Source organism: Artemia sp. Qi Xiang Cuo, chromosome 6 (genome assembly GCF_049724085.1).
Source record: "Artemia sp. Qi Xiang Cuo chromosome 6, ASM4972408v1, whole genome shotgun sequence".
NCBI classification, from domain to species: domain Eukaryota; kingdom Metazoa; phylum Arthropoda; class Branchiopoda; order Anostraca; family Artemiidae; genus Artemia; species Artemia sp. Qi Xiang Cuo.
This window is the reverse complement of record NC_142799.1, coordinates 20,777,814-20,802,165: the sequence shown is the minus strand read 5'-3', so window position 1 is coordinate 20,802,165 and position 24,352 is coordinate 20,777,814. Positions and strand designations below refer to the sequence as shown.

The 24,352-nt window shown below is 32.7% G+C and overlaps 1 protein-coding gene across 2 annotated transcripts in view; it reads left to right on the top strand.

Moving 5' to 3' along the window:
* LOC148950969 (zwei Ig domain protein zig-8-like) overlaps positions 1-23,484 on the top strand; it is a 523,998-nt gene extending 500,514 nt beyond the window's left edge. For both annotated transcript variants that reach the window (XM_089090532.1, XM_089090531.1), the window contains exon 6: positions 22,805-23,484. In XM_089090532.1, the coding sequence (XP_088946658.1) occupies positions 22,805-22,926 (122 nt within the window). In that variant the 3' untranslated portion in view covers positions 22,927-23,484. The remainder of the gene's footprint in view (positions 1-22,804) is intronic.
* Positions 23,485-24,352: the final 868 nt, after the last annotated feature.

The following is a 24,352-nucleotide window of genomic DNA, read 5'->3' as shown; positions in this document are numbered from 1 at the left end:
CTTTCATCTAGGATGCTTAAATCATCAGCATAATCTAAGTCCAGTAGACTTTTTCCTCCCCATTTGATTCCGTGGTCTCCCATTGCCTTTCCTGTGCTCCTTAAGACAAACTCCATCAAAATAATCCTGATTTAATACAAAACCAGCTGCTAACCTCATTTCCTACCTTAACCGCAGCAGTGTTATTCTCGTACATAGCACTAATCACTATAATGTATATGTTTGGTATATCATACAAGGATAAAACCTTTACTAAAGCTCTTCTATCAACAGAATTGAACGCTTGCTCATAATCTATAAAACTGAGGACCAAAGGTGTTTGAAAACTCAGGTACTTCTCAATTATTAGCCTAAGAGTGAAAATTTGGTCAACACATCATCTATCTTTTCTAAAACCGCACTGTTCTTCTCTTAAAACTTTGTCTACGGCATCTCTCAGTCTAAAAAGTATCATATTACTAAGTAATTTGCTACCTACAGAGACCAGTCTAATGCTTCGATAATTAGCACACTCACTCTTATCACCTTTCTTATACACTGGTTTAATTAAGGTTTTCCTAAAATGGTTAGGTTCTTTTACTTTTTCAAAAATCATATTCATAATCTTCAGTAACGTATTTGTAACCTCAGAACCACCATATTTAAGGAACTCATTTACCACAGTATCAGCACCTGGAGCCTTATTATTTTAAAAAAAATTTAAGTATTATTTTTTAAATTAAAAATGAACAGAAATTTGTTTAAAAAAAATTTTTCCACAAAAGAAGTTTTTCAATGAGAAGTGAAAAGCTACATTAAACCAAAGACAAGCAGAAATAATTTCAAATGATTTTTCAATCCTGAACTACCAGAAATTATCGTCAGTAAATAAATGAAACCCAAAACCAAAAGAAATTATAAAAAATAACCAAGTCAAACTCTAATAAAGCAGATACTATAACAGGTAAGCATGAAAGAGACAACAAAGTGTAAAAAGGGAGCGACTCGTGCTAATAGTAACCATAACTCTAAACAAAAAACAAATTTTAGGTAATTCCAAATAAGTAAATTCACAAAAATTTACCAGCCTGAAAATATTTGCCCAATCTACGAAAAAAAGGGATAAAATCTCCATTAGACAAAGTGACTCTTTAGGAAGAAATGGGCCACTGCACGGCAATGTGCCTTTGAAGCTTGGAGCCGCAATACAATGAATTTTTCAATCATTATAAATCGATAGGCCAACTCAACATTTTTAATCATTCGCAATTTCGTCCTCTTTGGGAAAAATTTAAAGTTTTCTGTCAAAATATGGGAGAAAACGGAAGTTTACTGCGCCACGAACTTTTTTGTTACTTAAGAAGGACATAAAGCTTTTATATATGTTTTGAAGGAGCCTAAATCCTTTAGGACTATTGGCTCGATACAATAGCCCCCGGGAAAAAAAAAGCAACAACAACAAAGAGAAATCAAGACTTATCCATGATCTTTCATCTTGAAAAAAGGGCAAAATTCCATATTTCTGTAGAGTGTAGATAGAACCTTGAAATCTCTACTACGAGGTTCTCTAATATGCTGAATTTAACGATTTGATTGTTCATCAAAATCACTTGCCCTTTTGAGGATGTTTTTCCTCTTTTTAGAAAATCAAGAAAATTTGTTCAGGTTCTTGTATTTTGACGGGCAACTCTAAGTTTGATGAATTTTATAAATATGGAATCCCCATAAAAGGCGATTTTTTTATGCGCGTATTGTCATTAAAACTTCTCTTTTTAAGAATTTCGATTCTTAAAATCGAAATCTCAAATCGAAATCTTAAATCGAAATCTTAAAAGAAGCTCGTATCGTTCCTTACTTATAGTTTGTTACCACGAACTGCTTGTTAAAGATTGCTGTCAAAATTCTCTTTTTTGAATACTGAAGACTATGCCTGATGTTCGATTGTTCTTGATCCCCATTAACGGTTTGACCGCGTTATCAGTTTTTCATTATTTTGTTCATTATAGACAGTAATAAACCCCAATTGACTTGCCATAATTTATAGCGAGTTTCTAAAGATATATTTTTTGAATTGATGTTTTTATAGTCCTTTATTAGCTATGGTTTCCCAAACGATTTCTTTTTTTATGGTGTAACCAATGATACTGAATAAAAAAGGAAAGCTAATTGCTTCTGATTGTGAAACATGGTTTTATTTGTTTGTTTACGTTCATTTTTAATAAATCAACATAACTAGCTATGCGAAAAGCTACTTAAAAACTATGCAAACTGGACAAAACTGATCTAGACAAACAAAACGGCCATTTTCCAATAGTTTAGCACATTTTAAATTGAAAATTTTTTGCTGTGTCTTCGGCAATCTCTGAAAAGTTTTTTTTTTAATTTTATAGTTTTATCACCTTTTACAAGACGTATACTTTATTTCAAAACCTTTCAACTCTCCGAAGGGATTTGAACTATGGTTCGACTACGAATTAACTGGAAATGAAATGACTTTTAATGTGCCTTGCAGAGAAAAAACGATTGGCATACTAATTTGGCTTCTATAAGGCTTTTTTCTTCCAGTTGCTATGCACCACCCCAAACTTTTACACAAATATAGGTTTTCATATATGTTTACTATTTGCAGTAGCTTATTATCTTCAAATTTTGATCCAATACCATGTGGTGTTACCGGAGCACCTGGAAACTAAAATGATGGTGAAAGGATTTGAATTTCCTTGTAGTCTCAAATTTAACACTATATATCGCAATTTCAGGTTGAATGAGCCCTCTCACAGCTTTCTATGGTCATCTTTGTTTTAATTAAATATATTGTAAACATATATAGATAAGTATAAATTTATATATATATATATATATATATATATATATATATATATATATATATATATATATATATATATATATATATATATATATATATATATATATATATATATATATATATATATATATATATATATATATATATATATATATATATATATATATATATATATATAGAGGCAAGAGCTTGCAACCGAAACACACAGTTCCTTGCTGACTTACCTTTAACTGTTCTAGTACTGTAGTAGTAAGTTAGCGTGAATATTTTGTACTTGTGGATGAGCACATTTCTATGCTTTAAGATGAGCGCATTATGTGGGTGTATTATAGAGGGTATTCTATGAGTAATGTGATTGCATTATCGAGCGTTTTATATGAGTGATACGGGTGTATTATAAGGTATATTATTAAATGAAAGTAGATGAGTGATATGCCATGCTTTATTTCTTCTTTTCTTTTTTTTTGCTCCGCCTATTTGTCTTCATTGTTGCAAACTGGATAGAAAATATATTATTTTTCATTAATATTATATCTATTCTTTGATCAAAATTGAAATTCCCAGTTCAAGGTCTTCTTCTAAACATTTCGTTGGTAAAAAGCTTTCTTTAGGTGGCCATAAATTTACAGTCTGATGCTTTTCCCCTAACTTAGCTGTTCAGCTAGTAGAATAAAACATTCAGTGACAAGTTGACGGTGGGTCTGAAGGCTTATTCGTGTTTCTATGTGTACCTTTCCCTACTTACAGGACTTTATTGGTTATGCGAAGACAATTTTATTATCTGTCGTAATCATTGGCACGGCTAGGGATTTATGCTAGGGGTAGGGGATTGGGCCAGGGCAGCCAACGAGCTGATGGAGAGTCACAGTATGTTCTCAATTTTAGTGACCTAATTTTTACTATGTATCGGTGTTTTATTGAAGTTGACAAAGGTTGAAAGTTATCAAGCAGTTTACTGAGAGGTGTGTAAATGACACCTCATTATAATGATGTCATTCTTTGCCTTCACACAAAGTGCAATACCTTTCTAAAATTTCCAGTAAGGTTTGCAATTACCTTCCTAGTTAGTTATGCTGTCATACCGATGATCTCATTTTGGATATCTAGAGTGCAATAATACAAAGTTTGTGACAAAATTCTTGTCGCACTTCGGAAAAAGTTGACTTGTTTCAAGAAAACAAGTTGTGCTCCTCTTCTTTAAAGAGGAGTCCTCTTCGTGCCCACTGGCAAACAAAGGCAAACACTGACTTACAAGGGTCAGTATTATATCTATAGGTCTTAATAAATAATCTCTATTTTCAATAATATCCTGCTTTTGTTGTTTTAGAACTTGCCAGTTGACATCCCCATTTTTTCAGACTTTTGATATGAAGCATATTTTATAGTACATTCGAGATGGAGTGAAGATTCCACATTCATTCGGGTATTTCTTCCAGTTGTTGTAGGTAATTTTCAGAAAAAATTCGTGTTGGTCACGAACTCCTTCCTTAATGAAGTCCCTACGAACTAGAATGTAGAAAGCATTTAAACCAAGAAACATCTCAAGTTGCTGCCAAATTTTTTTTCTGGAAAATGTGTGAATGGCTGAAAGGGTTTAATATTTTTTAATCTTTGTATAGTATTTGAAAATGTTTACCCATTTTCATCATAAATATTTACAAGTGTCAAAATACCGCTACCGCTACCGAACAAGGTTTCAACAAGGCACTAATTTTATAACCCCGAAAGGAAACACCAGTAAAGAGTTTCAAAAAGCTGATGAAAAAGGATAGTAATGTACAAAGACTTTCCTTCTTTTTTTCCATTAAGGGTTTATTAATTTTAGAAGTGTCAAAATACCGCTACCGCTTCCGCTACCGAGCAAGGTTTCAACAAAGCACTAATTTTATAACCTTGAATTGAAACACCAGTAAATAATTTCGAAAATCTTATGAAAAAGGATAGTAATGTACAAAGATTTTCCTTCTTTTTTTCCATTAAGGTTTTATTAATTGTCGAAGTGTCGAAATACCGCTACCGCTTCCGCTACCGAAAAAGGTTTCAACAAAGCACTAGTTTTATAACCCCGAATGGAAACACCTGTAATGGATATGCAAGTATCCATTACAGGTATTGTAAATAAACACCTGTAAATGGATATGAAAGAGTATCATTACCAGAGATGATAGTGCTCAAAAGGAATGCCAATATAAAAATAATAGTTGATGAAGAGGGGCATCTTCTATCTCATGGTTCTAGTAACACATTACCTACTGATACATCTTATTGCCCTCGTTCTGGTATTAGTATTCAAATGAATGCAAAGGGGAAAAGAAAAGCCAACTGCTGCAATAATTTAACAAATCATATCATGTCTACGTGCCAGAACTGTTACCTGTGCTAACACAACGTGAGAATAGACAATTAAATCGCTAGCAGAATAAAAAGAGCATTGTCACACAATATCATCAATGAATATAAAGACGACTTGATGGACAATGAAGCACATGCGAACGTTATTACTGCTATGGATCATATAGTCAATGAGCCCAATAGTACCAAAGATGAAATGCAGATTGAATCTGTAGTTGACACCCCAGTAAAAATTGTATATGACTCATAATGGATGAATGATTATTCTACTCATTATGAACTAAGAGAAAAGAATAGCTACACTTTCAAGAGAGAACAAGATAAATTCTATAATGGAACAGATTCTAAATGTCTAAAATTTTTCAAATGATATTAATAATGTATAATATTGTAAGGAACATATTTTTTATAGTAATATTCTACATTTCATTATTTCATTAAAAATATATTATACATTACTTTGTTACATGCTCTTTATTTTTAGAGTATGCTAGAACATCATACGTTTAGAATATCTATTAAAAAAGTCAGAGACGTAAGAAAGGGAATTTTCAGAGATAAAGATACTGCTAGCAGGCTCACAGGGGATATATTAGAAAATGAGATACTTTAACAGAACCTTTACCAAAGTCCGAGAGAGATGAACTGAATAATTTTATCAAAAATCTTCAAAGACAAGCCCGTCCTGACATACAGGCAGAGAGAATTTTAGTTTTCAGAAACAGGAACATCCACGTTTAAAATACATCTGTTTCTATTATTAATATTTGATTTCTTAATAAAGTTGGGTTTTAGTTTTCATAAATAAGAACATTCACGTTGAAAATACCTCTGATTTTAATTATAATATTTAATTTATTAATACAGTTGGGTTATAGTTTTCGGAAATAGGAACATCCGACTTAAAAATAAATCTGATTTTATTAATAATATTTGATTTTTAATAAAGTGGGGTCTTAGTTTTCTGAAATGAGAATATTAACATTGAGAATACATCTGATTTTATTAATAATATTTAATTTTTTAATAAAGTTGGGTTTTAGTTTTCAGAAATAAGAACATCCACGTTTAAAATACATCTAATTTTATTATTAATGTTTGATAATTTTTTTTAATAAAGTTTCGGTTTTAGTTTTCGGAAATCGGAACATACACGTTGAAAATACATATGATAAAAAAAGTTGGGTTATAGTTTTCGGAAATAAGGACATTCACATTAAAAATATATCTGATTTTATTAATAGTATTTGATTTTTCAAAGAAGTTGGGTTTTAGTTCTCAGAAATAAGAAAATCCACATTTAAAATACACCTGATTTTATTAATAATTTTTTTTTTAGATATAGTTGGGTTTCAGTTTTCAGAAATAAGAATATCAACGTTTGAAATACATTTGATTTTATTAATAATATTTGATTTATTAATAAAGTTGGGTTTTAGTTTTCAGAAATAAGAATATCAACGTCTGAAATATATTTGATTTTATTATTAATGTTTGGTCTTTCAAAAAATTTGGGTTTTAGTTCTCAGAAATAAGAACATCCAAGTCAAAAATATATCTTATTTTATTTACAATATTTGTTTTTTTAAATAAAGCTGGGTTTTCGTTTTTAAAAACAAGAACATACACATTTAAAATACATAAGATCTTATTAATAATATTTGCTTTTTTTAATAAAGTCTGGCTTTAGTTCTTAGAAATACGAACATCCACGTTTAAAATACATATGATTTTATTAATAATTTTGTCCAAAAAAAGTTGGGTTTTATTTTTCAGAAATAAGAATATCCGCGTTTAAAAGACATCTGATTGTATTAATAATATTTGATTTTCTGTGATTGTATTAATAATATTTGATTTTTAAATAAAGTTGGGTTATAGTTTTCAGAAATAAGAACATCCACGTTTAAATACATCTAATTTTATTAACAATATTAGATTTTTTTAAAATAAATTGGGTTTTAGTTTTCAGAAATAAGAACATCCACCATAAGCTAGACTAAATAGCGACGAAGACCACACTGCCTTTCCATCATAAAGAATAATAAGAACAACAGGGAAATTTTTATACAAGACAGTGGAAGATAACTTTAAATGAATATTTCGACCCTATATCCAAGGGCCCTCCTCATCAAAACAAACGAAGAGAATAAAAAACAATATAAAAAAAACTTGCATTAAAATTTAATCATTAAAACTGAAAAGAGTTTTTAAAAAACTATTTAAGACAGCCCTAATATCATTACTTCAAGGAAGTTCAACCAGGACCAGTATCGTGGCGCCACGATAAGTGAACCTAAATGAACCTAAATTTTTGCATGTCTCTCACTACGCTCTTGTACTTGAGCTGGAGTGCTGCCATCTATAAATAAAGGTGAAAACAGGGCAGAAGATGTTGTGGTGAAAATGTGTCAGTACGGGGATTTTCCTATTTCTGAAAGATAAAACCCCATTTAAAAAAAAATGAAATATTATTAATAAAAACAGATGTATTTTAAGAATGAATGTTCTTATTTCTGAAACCTAAAACCCAACTTTATTAAAAAAACATCAAACATTATTAATAAAATCATATGTATTTTAAACGGGGATATTCATATTTCTGACAGGTAAAACCCAACTTTGTTAGAGAATCAAATGTTATTAATAAAGATCACATGTATTTTAAATGTGGGTGTTCTTATTTCTGAAAACTAAAACCCAACTTTATTAAAAAATCAAATATTATTAATAAAATAAAATTTGTTTAAAACATGGGTGTTCATATTTCTGAAAACTAAAACCCAACATTATTAAAAAATCAAATATTATTAATAAAATCACATTTATTTTAAACATTGATGTTCTTATTTCTCAAAACTATAACCCAACTTTATTAAAAACAATCCCATATTAGTGATACAACCAGATGTGCTTTAAACTTGGGTATTTCTGTTTCTAACAACTATAACCAAGCTTTATTTTAAAAATCAAATAACATCCATAAGATCATATGTATTTTAAATGTGTATATTCGTATTTCTGAAAACTAAAACCCAACTTTATTTTAAAAAAATCAAATATTGTTCATAAAAATAAAATGTATTTAAACGTGGGTGTTCTCATATCCGAAAACTAAAACCCAACTTTATTAAAAAATCAAATAGACAGCTAAAACCCAACTTTGTTAAAGAATCAAATATTATTAATAAAAATCACATGTATTTTAAACGTGGGTGTTCTTATTTCTGAAAACTAAAACCCAACTTTATTAAAAGAAAAAATATTATTAGTAAAATCAGATGTATTTTAAACGGGGATGCCCATATTTCTGAAAACTAAAACCCAACTTTATTAAAAAATCAAATGTTATTAATAAAACCATATGTATTTTAAACGTGGACGTTCTTATTTCTGAAAACTAAAACCCAACTTTATTAAAAAAGACATATGTTATTATTATTAATAAAATCAGACGTACTTTAAACGGGGATGCTCATATTTCTAAAAACTAAAACCCAACTTTATTAAAAAAACAAACATACATTATTATTATTAATAAAATCAGATGTATTTTAAACGTGGTTGTTCTTATTTCTGAAAACTAAAACTTGGGTACTCCAAAGAAATCTAAACTCTCACTGTCATGACAACGCACGCATATATTTCCAATGGTGCTACCTCTTGTACTTGTTTCATAGTTCAAATACTTCTTTGTCAGCATTCAAGACAACAATGACTTTATCATGTGTACACACTTTCCTCGAATCATTCGTTTTCACTTTTTAACCAAAAATATGATGCATTTGTCAATCCTTTCAATGTGGAAAAATTACTTATTTAATACATGCAATAACATATTTAGTGTCGATAACTGGGCATAGAGTATCACTGGGAAAGCCGCGTCGTGTTTATGTGTAGGTATAGAGAATGATTGGTACAGCCGCAAGCATATCTCATGTTATTTTTAGATACGTAAAAAAAAGTTGAAAAAATACCATGTTTAAAAAAATGATAAATAAAGTTAAAAAAGTATGAAAATGGGGGGGGGGGAGGTGCCTAAAAGAGTTGGGGGAGGGGGGCCCTTGGAGGTTGAGGATAGGGGACCTTTGGAGGTTGAGGTCCTTGGTGGTTAGGATCATTGGTGCTTACGATCCTTGACAATTCATACTCATAATCGTCTCACTACTTGATTTCCAAGGATTTCTAAGGATTGTTCTGAATTTCTTTATTAAAATTCTTTTCTTGCCATCTACATCTCTATTAGTATCAACTTTTTATTATACTAGATTGTTATAGCATATTTTATAATGACAACACTGTTCAAATGGTACTGGTGTATTATACAGAACACATCGGAAAAGTAAAGCCAGGTCAACCCACAAGGTCATTTTATCATCGTCACCCATTTCCATAGATTGATGCTATTCCAAATTTATAATAAATAGCCTATGAGTCAACAACCCCTTCGGGCTTACCTTAACTGGTAATCAGTTTAACCCTTTTTTACCACCTTCATACAATCCAATCACCAATTAAGATCATTCTCACCCCTATTATTCAATCATCAATTAAGATTATTCATACACTCCAATTCGCAAATTCTATACCTTTTTCGCAAATTGAGTTAGCTTTTACGCAAAATGATATGAAAAAACGTGGTTATTTTGCCATACGACTGAAACCCGCATTTTTATATAAAGCCCATTAAACTATTGAACACCTTGTACCAAGGTCTCTTGTAGGCGTCAAATCTATTACACTTCTGTGCATATTCTTTGTATAGTTGATAGTAATTAATTCCCATATGCCATCATTAAACCTACCATTGAATGCTAATAGCCGAAAGCTTTGGCTGTTGACCATATTAAAGAAAAGTCCAATAAACATTTGAGCACGTTAAAAATCACTCCTTATATTTGAATTCAATTACTAATCAAGTTACCGTATATGGAGTAGCCTCCGCTCTCTGTGATTGGCCCCAAAAAATAGGTGTTGCCTCAGAAACCTGTCTGGTAACCCATGTACCGTCTGTAGTAATAGGTGACTGAGCGTGGTAAGGCATGTCCCCTTGAAACTGTACTGTATATTCATGCTTCAGGCCTTGTCCCTTCTGGACCAGCATATAAGATACTACTTTCACTTTCGGCTATTTTGATTTGAAATTGAAAGCTCTGTTTCCCTTTCGAGATCCAACAGTGATTTGTGGACAACTAGACCCCCCCCCCCCTCAACGCCCTCTTTTGAGACAGCAATTTTGTTCAAAATAGTCCAAAGAACAAACAACAATCCAGATATAAATTCCTATACTGGTTAAAACTCAAAACAACCAGAAATCATAGGCAGCGCAATAGCACTATTGAAGTGAAGAGCGATGTGGGCACAATGCGTTATTATTAATTTTTTTCTGACCAAGGCACTTCGCATAGAAGGAGTTGTTGTAGAAACTTCGAATTGAGCTCATTCTGTTGAAGATTGAAATTTCTAGTGCTCTTTTTAAGAGTCAGAAGTGATTGAAGGAAGACTCAGCTTATTTAGTACTCTGTAACGTCGCTTGACTCCTTGATTTGACCTTATGATATGCGTAAGAAATGCTCTGCCTGGCAAAAAGCTATTAAAAGAAGTGAAAATGCTGACCCTCATACCTGTCAAGAGGAACTCTCGTAGGAAGATGAGCCTTAAGCTCCCAGAAGTAGTTTTTACTGTTAACTTGTTTTTATGAGTTTTGTGGTTTTGCTTTCACAGTAGTTACTTTTATATGGATGTACTAAATGAAATTTTCTTCGTTTTCATTATATTTGATGTTAACTGACCACTTTGATAGAGGTTTACAAGTCGTAAAAAACAAGTTTCTGAGATTTCAAGATGGACATATTATAGACAAAATATGGACATTATTTGGCTGAAAATTACATAATTTTGGATGTTCAAGGGACATATTCATTTACTAAAAAGTTGGCAACCCTAAGCAGATACGATTCGAATTTACAAGAAGGCACCTGATCTTGACACAAATCCTGTATAGTTACGATGATAGTGCATGTAATAAAGAGTTTTGAAAAGTGTGGTCACTATTGAGATAATATTTTGCAAACTAGTGGTTGTTCGGGAGGATAAATCAATTTAACAAGAACGATTTTTCTAGGGTGGGGAAAACGCTTTATTGGTTGGGCATTGCCCACCTGTGCCCCTCCCTATACCTACGCCCAATGTCTTGAACGAAAAAGGAAAGCTAATTGTTTTGATTGTAACCTGGCTTTATTTGTTTGTTCCTGTTGGCTTTATTCCTGCTGAAGAAACCGAAAGCTTACTAAAATTCTTATATTTCTCTCTATTATATTACTGCATCGGACAAGGTGTCTTCTAGTCAAGCTAGACTTGAGACCCTTTATCCGAAACGACAGGGGTTCAAGTCCTAGTCTCGCCGGTTATTTGGTTTGGACGAGAATAAGTGACATGATTCTGTAAGCTCAGCCAAAGTTGAGCCAGCCCTAAATAGGTACCTGAAGAAATCCGGGGAAGGTAAATAGGAAGGATGTGAGAAGACAAAGGATGGCTGGCCCCCAGGCCTCCATTATAAATCCTAGCTGAAGCGCCATGAAACGGAGATCAGCACCACCGGCAAGGATTGTAAGAACGCTGACGCTGTATTCTTTACCTTTTACCATCAGACAAGGCTATCAGTGTTAATGTTATTAACCTACTACCTGTTCGCCCTCAAATGATCAGTTTGAAAGAGTCACATATTTCCTCTTCTTGTTTTGAGGGATTCTCTTATTGAAACACTATTTTAAGAGACAAGGGATCATTCTACTATATAATTTGGATTTAATTTTACGGTCGAAGATTTTATTTCCTGATCGAGTCTTTGGTATATTATATTTCTTTCATCCTACAGTTCAAACAAGACCACAATTATGGATTCAGCTTTATCCCTTCAATAAATTGATTTTTTTAGATTTGATCTACATATCTTTTTTAGACTAAATAACGCGTTGAAAAAAGGTCAAAAATCACTGGATTAAAGGGAATTTTTATTTTTCAGCAAGTTTTAATCATTCTTTACGAGAACGTCGAAGGAATGTCATAATTTTGACTTAGTAACGGATTTATTTGAAACTAATGAATACAGGGGTACGAAATAGGATGTAAAAAAAAAACAAAAAAAAACAACAACAACAACCATACTTCACTGGGAAATATACCGTCATAAGCAGTTCATATGCCACTGGACACAGTTACAGGATGATGCCTCTTAATATGAAGTCAAATATGTATAAAACGCTCAGACACATATATACAAAATTATAAGTTTTTCTTTAAGTGACAAGAATTAAGAATTAAGTATTGAGTGTCAACACTGAAGTGTCATTAATTGTCAATTGGAAAACATTAATTATTAATTTTTTCCCATCTGATTTCTGTTATTTTTTTTATTCTTTCTGTCTTTGTTAGTTGCTTGTTTTTTACGGATCTACTGCATACGCTTAACTCTGCAAAGTAACATAAATTCTATTAATATGAAAAGTTTATTGTTTTGTAATAAATCAAAATATTTCGAACCTAATTTGTTCTTTTGACTCTTTTGCATAAGAATTAAACGTATTTACAAATAATTATTTTGACATCAAACAAAAGGAAACTACTGTACTATTTCAAAAGTTAGTTTTTATACACGCCGGTCTCTTTATACGTTTTTGTGTCGGTGTTTGTCTTGGAATTCCTATTGGTAAATTGAAAGACAAATTTCTGACACAAGAAAAGATAAACGGAAACATTTAAACTTTAGCAATAAAAATTTAAATTAAACTGAAGTTCTTTTTCTGTGGCAGCGAAGCATTGTTTCTTTATCTGATTTATATATCTCTTTTTGTTTTTGAAGTATATTTGCATTGTTATATATCTTTATATTGAGCAGTGATGTCATTAAATCAACTATTTGATCGAGCCCTGAATGATTTCATCAAATCACTAAATTGAATTAAGTGACCTGAACAAAATACTAAGAAACTTTGAGGAATTCAACCAAATCATCGGTTTTATAACATTACCTGTAACATATAAATTTATGCTGAAATTAACATGAGTTCAGTTTCTTTAAAAAAATATGTTTACGATATGGCAATTTTCATAAAGTCTGGTATAACCAAACATCAAATTTACTATTTTTTTGCCTAGATAATTTCGGAGACCACACTGCCTTTCCATGACGATAAAATAAAAGTTTTACTACATCATCAGTAGTAAAACTAAACTAAAACAATTTAAAACAAAAGTTTATATACTAAATCAAATAAAACTACATATTGTTTAAATCTCTAATTCTTTTCAAAGTAAAGGCGGAAGCTAGCCTCTTCGACCTTATTGGATTCGGTTCAATAGAGTTCAATGATATAATATTTACACAAAGGTCAAACTACATTGGAGAAATTGGACTTAATTCTGTCAGATATTAATAAATTATCATAGATAGAGTTCAGCCCATATTCACCTGTATCCCGATTCAAAGCAATATTCTTGAATAAGATTTTCTTTACTTCGAGAGTTTCACGAGAAATTTTGCTTTAAACCCCGGTCCCTAGAAATCAAAGAGACATTATCGAACAAAATAAAATGGTCTGAAAAATTAAAAATATGTTCTGAAAGGGCTGAAGTAAAATCTTCAGACTTATAATCTTGCTTTAAAGCCGAAGAAATAGAATCTTTATGTTGTTATAATCTCATTTCCAAATTCTGGTTAGTATGTCCCACATATGAGCTTCCGCAAGTACATGGGATCTGATAAACCCCACTTTGTTGCCCCAATAAAGTTAGATCTTTCCCAGAATTTAGAAAACTACCCAAAGTGTTATTGCTCTTTAAAGCTACCCTTAGACCATTGCTTTGTAAAATTCTTTTAAGTTTTTCACTTAGCCCGGGTACATATGATAAGGAACAAAAAACATTCTTCTCCCGAGTTGTCTCCAAGACTTCCTTAGAAATCTCTAGAAACCTTTTTCTTCTTTTTGAAAAAGTCTGGTTAATTAACCACTCTGGATACATGTTGCTTATTAGTATTTTCCTTAGAAAAGACAACTCCTCCTCAAAAAATTTTGGAGAGCAAATACTAAAGATTCGATCAGTTAAAGAAATGATCAAACCAATTTTTACTTGGCGAGCGTGACCGGAACTATAAGACAAAAATCTATTGTTATTTGTCGGTTTTCTGTAAATTTAAAAATCCAGAGTATTTTGATTTTTCAAAAGAATAACATCAAGAAAAAGAAGTTTCCCATTCTCTTCCAATTCAACAGTAAAATTTAACCCCCCCCCCAAAACAATTAAGATGTTCCAAAAATCCTTTTAATTCCTCCTCCCCATAATCCCATACTGAAATAATGACATCCATATACTGGCCCCAGAAAATATGTTTTAAAAAATATCAATCTAATACAATTGTTTCAATATTCTCCACAAAACTATTAGCTAATAAAGGGGATAAAGGGGCCCCCATAGGTAAACCATTTATTTGATCGAAATAATCCCCTCTAAATTGAAAAAAATTAGAGAGCTTATTGCACAACCTTACTAAATACATAATTACAGAAACTTCCAAATCTGTTTTGCCACTAATCAAATCCAAATTTCTTAACAGCTTTCCTTCTAGAAGAGTGTTGGCTGCTTCTACATCAATATTTGTGTATATTGATACAATGTCGAAGCTTGAAAGCAAAGAATTCGAAGAATTTTCCACTTTTTTCAGTTTTTCAACCAAATTCGAAGAATTCTTAATATACGAAATTTGTGTAGACAAAAGTGGTTTACAGATTGACACTAACCACTTGCTCAAAACACTTGTTGGTGACCTTGTACTTGACACAATTGGTCGTAATGGTAGGTTAGGCTTATGATTTTGGGAAGTCCATATAATTTAGGGCACAAGGAACTGGGTGGTAGGCATTTGTAATAAAGTTGAGGTGTAATTTTTCCTTTATCCCTTAAGCACATTTAACTTGTTCTTAAACTTTTTTGTAAAAGGGTCTGTTGGATTATTCGATAGCGTCTTGTATGTTTTTTCATCATTTAGTATACTTCTTAATTTTGATTCATAGTCCTCAGTATTCATCAAACAGTTCGTGGTAACGAACTGTAAGTAAGGAGCGACCCGGCTCTATGGTAACCGAAACTCTAAGAAAACGGGTTTTTGATACCAATAGATACATCAAAAGAATCAGATTTCAATTTAATATAACTTTCATCAAGTTTAGTGCTACCCATCAAAAGTTACGCGCCTGAGAAAATTTGGCTGATTTTCAAAAAAAGGGGACAGACCCCCTTAAAAGTCATTGAATCTGAATAAAAATCACACCATCAAATTCAGCGTATAAGAGAACCCTACTTTAGAGGTTTCAAGCCCCTATCTGGAAAAATGTGGAATTTTGCATTTTTTGCCAGAAGAAAAAACCACGGATGCGTGGTTATTTGTTTCTTTTTTGTTTTTTTTTTTCCAGGGGTGATCGTATCGACCCAGTGGTCCTAGAATATCGTGGGGGGGCTCATTGGAACGGAAATTAAAAGTTCTAGTGCCCTTTTTAAGTGACAAAAAAAAATAGAGGGCAACTAGGCCCCCTCCCACGCTTATTTTTTTCCCAAAGTCACCCGATCAAAATTTTGAGATAGTCATTTTGTTCAGCAGGGTCGAAAATATGTTAAATATGTCTTTTAGAATGACTTAATCCCCCGAAGTCTCCAGGGGGAGGGCTAAAAGTTATTAACTTTACCCAATGTTAACATATAGTATTGGTTATTGGGAAGTATACAGAAGTTTTCAGGAGGGTTTTTTTCTGGTAGTGGGGGGGGGGGGTCGGGGGTTATGTTGGAGGATCTGTCCATGAAGGAAGTTTTCATGGGGGAAGGGAAATTGCCATCAAGGGGGCGCCGGACTTGCCAGCATTATTTATTGGTTATTGGGAAGTATACAGACATTTTCAGGAAGGATTTTTTCTGGAGGGGGGGGGCTAGAGGAGGGGGGGACTCTGGAGAATCGTTCCGTAGATGATGTTTCTTTGGGGTAAGGGACATTTCTATGAAGGGGGCGCCGTATTTCCAAGCATTATTTAAAAAAACAATCAGAAATTAAATTTAAAAAAACGAGTTTTTTCAACTGAAAGTAAGAAGAAACATTAGAACTTAAAACGAACAGAAATTATAACGTATGTGAGGGGGTTCTCGCCCAAGTTAATACCTCGCTCTTTACGCTACAGTTTTTTTTAGTACTTTCAAAAGAGCTATCTATTCTAATTAAACGGCCTTTGTGATTCAGGGGTTCGTGAATCAATTTTTTTTTACTTTTAACGTAAAGAGCGTGGTATTGACTAAGGGGAGAACCCCCTCATATACGTAATAACATACGTAATAAAAAAACAACAATAAAAAAAAACAAGCGATACAGCTCAATAGTAATCGAAACTTTTAAAAACGGAATTTTGATGTCAATAAATTTATCAAAAGAATGTGCTTATAATGCTGATTCTAAATATATAAATTTTATTAAGTTTAGTATTACTCATCAAAGGTTACGAGCCTGGGAAAATTTTCCCGATTTTTTAAAGAGGGGGAAAAGTGAAAGTGAAAGACAAGTGAAAGAATTTTAATGAAAATCACACCGTCAGATTCAGCGTATCAGAAAACCCTATTACATAGGTTTCAAGCTCATATCTGCAAAAATCTGCAATTTTGTATTTTTTGCCAGAAGAAAAATATACGAATATAGAAGTTCGTTATGTAAGTTAATTTGTAAATTACGTCATAACCAAATTTAGAGACATCCATTTAGCAAAAGAAAAGTAAAATTTTTATGCGAATTTTGTTTGCTTATTCAATGACGGTGAGCCAAAATAAAAGCTGCATTAACTAAAAAACGATCAGAAATTAAATAAAAAAAACAAATTTTTTCAACTGAGAGTAAGAAGTGACATTAACGCTTAAAACGACCAGAGATTATTCCGTATATGAAAGGGGCTGTCCCCTCCTCAACGCCTCGCTCTTTAAGCTAAAGTTTGACTCTGTCTCACAAATTTATTTTTTAAAACAATAAAAAACATTAGAGTAAATAGCGAGGCGTTGAGGAGGGGACAGCCCCTTTCACAAACGGAATAATTTCTGTTCGTTTTAAGTTTTAATGTCGCTCCTTACTTTCAGTTTAAAAAACTTGTTTTTTTTTATTTAATTTCACAACTAAAGCGTTACTCTTATCTGCTTTTGTAATGGTAATCGAACCATCCTTTTTCAAGTTTTTAAGAATTTTTAAGTCTTTGATGGTCGTACTAGGAAATTCCGGTTTGAACACAAAATTAGACAGGGTTTTTACAGTAGAAGCTCTTACTAAGCTAACATCTGTTATTAGATTTACGTTTTTATGCAAAGATGTTTCTATTGAAGAGATAATGTCTTCCACGGGGACTTTATCCGGTTTAAAACCAAATTTCGGACCCTTTTCAAGCACTGATTGTTCTTGTATCGTTAAAGTTCTTGATGAAAAATTAACCACACCGGGTCCAAGAATTGACGAAGGTATTACCGCATTATTTATTGATAATTTCGAAAACTTTTTTAGCAATCTTTCTCTGGAAAGGCGAAAGTCATGATTGAAGTTATTTTTTCCTGTTTGGTGGATAAAACAAAAGTTACTTACACTAACCTTTTTTTATATAAAATTTTCCAAGGAAAGTTTATCCCTCACTATTAAAGCTCTTTTTTTACTTTTATACTTAATAATGTGATTTAAAGTCTTGAAATGTAAGCTTCGTTAAAAATTTTCTTCCTTGAAAGTGCCCAATTGTACATTGAAGTTTAACGAAGTTGGCACAATTCTCATCTTCTTACATCGTAGAAGAAAATCCTGCTGGTTGATAACATTTGCATGTTTTTTCTGAGTGTTTATATATTTATACACAATTTTGGTCAAATCATCCCCATAAATATGACTTAGATTATTTCGGAGACCACACTGCCTTTCCATGACGATAAATAAAAGTTCAAAATCCTTGGAAGATCCAGATCCTGGGAAGAATCTAACTTCATTGGGGAAACAAAATGTGGTTTATCAGATCCCATGTACTTGCGGAAGCTCATATGTGGGACGTACTAACCAGAATTTGGAAATGAGATTATTAAAGCACAAAGATTCTATTTCTTCGGCTTTATAGCAAGATTCTAAGTCTGAAGATTTTACTTCAGCCCTTTTAGAACTTATTTTCAATTTTCCAGACCATTTTATTTTGTTCGAGAATGTCTCTTTGATTTATAGGGATCGGGGTTTAAATCAAAATTTTCGTGAAACTCTTCAAATAAAGAAAATCTTATTCAAGATTATTGCTTTGAATCGGAATACAGGTGAATATGGGCTGAACTCTATCTATGATAATTTATTAAAATCTGACAGATTAAAGTTCAATTCACCCAATGTAGTTGACCTTTGTCCAAATGTTATATCATTGAACGCTAATGAACCGAATCCAAGAAGGTCAAAGAGGCTAGCTTCCGCCTTTGATTTGAAAAGAATTAGAGATTTAAACAGTGTGTAGTTTTATTCGATTTAGTATATAAACTTTTGTTTTAAATTGTGTTAGTTTAGTTTTACTACTGATGACGGTCACTGTATATGTGACCAAAATCTCTGGTATTTTTTGTGAAATTTATTATACACTGTCTATTAAAAAGGATTTTATCCCTATTTTGAACTTATTTTTTTGCCTAATTTTGAGGCTTTCTCCAGTCCTGAGTGCCAGTCAATTCAGATTCAAAATTTTATGCTTTTGACTTCAATATTCTACACCCCCTCAAATATTTCCCTTAAAAAAAAAAAAAAAAAAAAAAAAAAAAAGGAAAAATTTCTTGGAAATGTCTATTTCCACCATATTGGTTTCCTATGCTTCTGAACTAAACCTATTCTTACCATACACCGTAAGCCTTGGTATTTTCGGTAGAGGATAAGAGGTAAGGTTGTTGAAACCCATTTTTATGAATTCACGCTCAAAATCCAATTAACCTAAGCAAATACATCGAATTGTCTCGTATATAAAATTACGACAAAAGATCAAGATTGTAAGATAAAATTCTTTTTCGTTCCAGAGAATACATTATTAGTCCTATGTTTTTTAAGTCTTAAATCTATGTTTCTAGAGCCAGTAACAATGAGAGATAACTAAAGTAGTTAATGGCTTGAAAAACTCGTCCTCATCTGGGCCAGACTCTGTTCCTACCAAGGGCGGATCCAGGATTTTTTTTCAGGGGGGAGGGGGTTACTAATTTTTGACTCAGTTTTCGACTAATTATATTGATTTTGACCTAGGTTTTACTAATTTTCGACTTATTTTCGACTCGGTAAAAAATTTCAGGGGGGGGGGGTTCAAACCGGGTAACCCCCCCCCTGGATACGGCCTTGGTCCCTACTAAGATGGTTAAATCTAATTTTCCTTCAATATTTTTGCCTCAAACAAAACTTGTTAATCTTTCATTTGAATGTGGAGTATTTCCGTGTGCTCTCAAGCGTGCTGGGATTATTGTTTTGCATAAAGAAAGACCAAGAAATGATCCAGCAAATTATCGACAAATTTTAATTTTATCAGTATTTGGTGAAAATCTTTGAAAAAGACATGCTTACTCGTCTTCTTGCTTTTCTAAAATCTAAACATTTTCTTCATGATTTTCAATTCGATTTCCACATGAAGCACCCCACTGAACATGCTTGACATGTTCATGCATGAACACCCCACTGAACACGCCACTGAACACATGCATGACACCCCACTGAACATGCTTTTCAATTTGGCGCACTCTGCGTTAGATTCGGGATTATTTCCGGCTGGTATATTACTGGACATTCGCAAGGCATTCGATTCCTTAACCCATGAAATTCTTCTATCGAAGTTGTCTCATTTTGGCACAAGGGGGAATGTATTTTATTGGTTTCAGTCGTAATTAAATGATATTTTAATTTCTGTTGATCCACTGTTCCGTTCATCCTCAAAAGTGAATTTTGGCGTCCCCCAGGGATCAATATTAGGGCTTGTGCCATTATTTATTTATTTAAATCTTTTTTATATGGTAAAAAATCAGAAATTTATTAAGTGCTGTAGACTTTGTCATCCTAAGCTTTCCCTTGCCCATAGTGGCAAACTATAATTCACCATCTTCTGATGTCCTTGTTTGTTTTGCTGATGACAGCACACTTAGCACTTCGGGAAATTGAGTATCAGAGCTTCGATTAAATCTGGAAAAATTATTTGAGAGACCAATTTTATGGCTTGACGCTAATTATCTTACCCTAAATTTTTTTAAGTCCAGCTTTTTTATTCTTTCGCAAGTTTTTCATGTTATCCACAGTTATCTGAAATTCACCAGCCAAATGGAATAATTCATAGATATAAAGATCGATATGTTCGTTTTTGGGTATTCTTATTGATGAAAAACTGTCTGTCAAGCGTCACCTTGATTTGTTAAATTGAAGATATGCATGAATCTTGCTATTTTAAGGAAGCTTAAGCATGCTTTCCCTGGATCAACTTTTAAAGTCCTTTTTCACTGTTTGATTCAATCTTTCATTTCTTACTGTACAATAATATGGATGCCAACCTTTCCTTCTCTGTTAAAACCCCTTTCTAAGGTTTACAATAAAACTAGAAACCTCATCTAGGAAACTGATCGTTCAGGAGTTATCCCTTTACTCGATATCGAATCACTGTATATTTTTTCCCTGTGAATTTTTTACTTTTTCTCAGCTTCATGATGACCTCCCCCAGCCCCTAAGTGTTCTGTCATCTCTTACGTCCGATCAGAATAATTATAATCTTTGCAATACAAAAAAACATATTAAAAGTCATTTTACTCATTGTGTAAGGTCAGATTTTAATCTTTTATTGGTGAGTCACGTTGTATGGAATAAGTTGCTTGAATCAGCTCGAAGGTGCCACTCATTCAGGCTGTTAAAAAAAAAACTGTTAAAAATTCTTTGGCTTCTTAGGAGCTATTTTTATCTACTCATTTTTTCTATATTTTAGTATTTTATTGGAGCCTATTTAATTTACTTAATTTAGTTAGTCTATTCAACCTATTTAACTTTGTGTTCTAAAGTTTTTACTTTATTTGTATTTTTTCTCCTTTTTGCTCTTCTCTCTGTGAGTAAGTAATTAAATATTTCCCTGAGTAAGTGACTCGCTTGTCTTCCCCCTTCTTTACAGGCCAGTGAGCCTTTGGGAGAATAGTAAAATGTAATATTATATATGTATTTCATGATGAATAAATCTTATCTTATACTGACCAGTATAAAATTTAATATTTGCAGCAGGTCTCTCGTATTTTACATAGGAGTTCTGTTTAAATATTTTGACATGTTTTTTTTGTTGTCTGTTATGCTCTTTGTTCGCACAATACAATAATATGAGTAATTAGTCATTTTTATGCATGAGACGTCTATAATTACGGATCCTCATTATTAATACAGTGTGAACTTTATACCTAGCTTATTATGTTAAAGATATCCGTTTACTATACTTACCCTTACCTTACCTCTGTACCACATGCTTAGACTGCTGTCACTCATCTCTCATATGTGCTACTGGCCATACTTCTTCAAATGTGGTCTTACTATCGTGTAGATGTACTTCCGGTCCCACTGGTAGATGCGAGGAAGTGTTTTTTTTTCGGCCTTGTTCTTTGAAATCCTTCCGGCCAACATTCCAGTACCATCCTGGGGAATCTATCTTCCGACTTACTGATAACGTGCTCAAAGTATCGCCATCTTTGGTGGTTTAATATAACTATCACTGAGGACTAGGACGACATAAGTCAAACTATCTACTTGGTATCGTAATACTGCGAAGACGGTTGTTCTCCAAGGTGAGAACCCTCATCTGCTGCTGATTTATATATGCAGAATAATTGTAGTTCACACAATTTCTATGCAGACCTGCTACATTTTTCTCCCAGCCCCTTCTCCCTAATGTGCAAATATATAACCCAAATTTGCTTCTAAAGTAGTATGTTTTGGTATATTTCATTAGGATTAACCTACTTCACTTCTTGAGTGGAATCGCTATAGCAGATACTTAATGACCTGTACTTTTAAGATATCTAAGCTCCACTACCTTCTCGATTTCTGTATCCTTGCACTTTATTGATAGTAATAGATCCAGTGAATAACCTTACTTTGACACCCAAACAAATTTGTATTTGAGGTTGGGTCATTAAAACTTTAAATGTTTTATTTTTTCAGAAGTAAAATTCTTCAAATAACGATGAAAATTGTGTAATTTCTGTAGGATTGTGGTATTCGAACAAATTGGCAAGGGGATAACGTCTTGTATGCCCTCTCTCCTTTGGTTTATGATACCTTTGTTGACAGGCCTCATTTTAGTTTGGAGTGACGTTTGTTACACCTTAAAGTTATATTGACTCGAAACCAGAGACCTAGTTGCTTTCAGATAGAAAGTAGAGAGTTGTCTATGTTCGGAAAAGGTAACTCAAAATTCAAAATTTAGAATTTTTAAATTGAAGAAGGTGAAGTTAAAGAGCCTGAAATATATTCAATACATTATTGAATATATTTATAATATTGATATCATATATTCAATATAAATTATTTGAAGTATTTTATTAAATATATTAAGTTATTTTTCTATTTTTTAGGTGAGCAGCACGCAGCAATGCAGAGGAATCGGAATTCAAGCTTAGCAAATACATCTAGTTTACTTTGGGTGTCAATCACTTTAGTTATGTATAGTTGGACACATTGGAATGTTCCTAGGTGATTGAAACCCCTCTTCGTATCAGATCTCAAAATTTGTGTCTATAAAGGAAAAACAGCGTGCCGTTGCGTTCCTAGCCGTTTCCTGTGATAATTTACCAATTACAGCTATTTACAGCGGGTCGAATAAATCATGTGCTAAGCCTCGCAACAGTTTTAAAGAAGTACAGTCAAGCATGTACTCGAATTATTCGTCTATATAGTGAGTAGACAAACCATTCCTCGGCTCACTTCAGTCTTTGAACACAACTACAGGAATAAGCACTGATATAAACCTTTAAGAAAAACTGTGGGGCTAAACATGTATATATAGAAAGGCGCTTGCATTCACAAAGATATATTCTCTGTTTCCCAGGTTTTTTTCAAGATATTCAGTGGCTGGAACTAGGAGCTTTGCAGAAGTGAAACTAAATGTGTATGATACAAAGGAAATGTCAGCAAAACCTCGTTCAGACTTTTTGAAGGGTTACAAAACCAGTTGTGCTTACGTTCCATAGACAGTGTCCCTATCGCTTCGTTATTTTTGTTTACTTTTTATTATTATTATTATTAAATTTTTTCTTTCTACTAAAACAAGTTGTCTAAAATTAATTTTGCCATCGTCACAGCAAGAGATTTCGTTTTTGTACTAGCATAAACAGTAGATATTTTCTGGGCTTTTATGGCTTCTTCTTGTCTACTAAATAAAAAACAAACAAGTTTTTACAACAGAAAGTAAAGAGCCGAATTTAACAAATGGAAAAATTGGATAAAATGGGTATAACATTTTAAAACAAAGCAGTGGACAAAAAAATCAACAGACTTTGAATAATATACTACTACTACTACTATGAAGAACTCAATATAGCATCATGCCGCCTGAGGCCAACACATGTACGCACGCTCCTCCTCCATCCCAGTCTATTTAAAGCCTCCCTTTTTTACACATCCGCCATGAAGTTCCTATTTCCTTTAAATCTTTCTATATGACGTCCTCCCACCCCAGACGAGGACGACCTGCTTTCCGTTTGGCCCTAGACGATTGGCCAAAAGAACAATCTTCGGCAATCTGTCATCCTTCATCCACACAACGTGCCCTAGCCACCTCAACCTTTCTTTCATTATAGCCATAGAGAGCGGTATTGAACCACATTTTTCGTATAGCCTATTGTTTGAAATACGGTCAGTCAGCCGGGTACTCAGAAGAATCCTTAAGCAATTTCTCTGGAAAACATCTAGCAAATCTTCATCAGCTTTTCGGAGAAGTCCGAATATTCCGACTTAACCTCCGAAAGCCTTCATTAACAAAAAAAATTGTACTAAGCTAAGTCAAACACAACATATAAAGATAAAGAAAAACAAAAAGGATAACTAAAACTCCGTTTTCTCTATATTTTCACTTGTTAAATTCTGCAAATGGAAGGCAGTGTAGTCTAAGAAATTACTTAAAG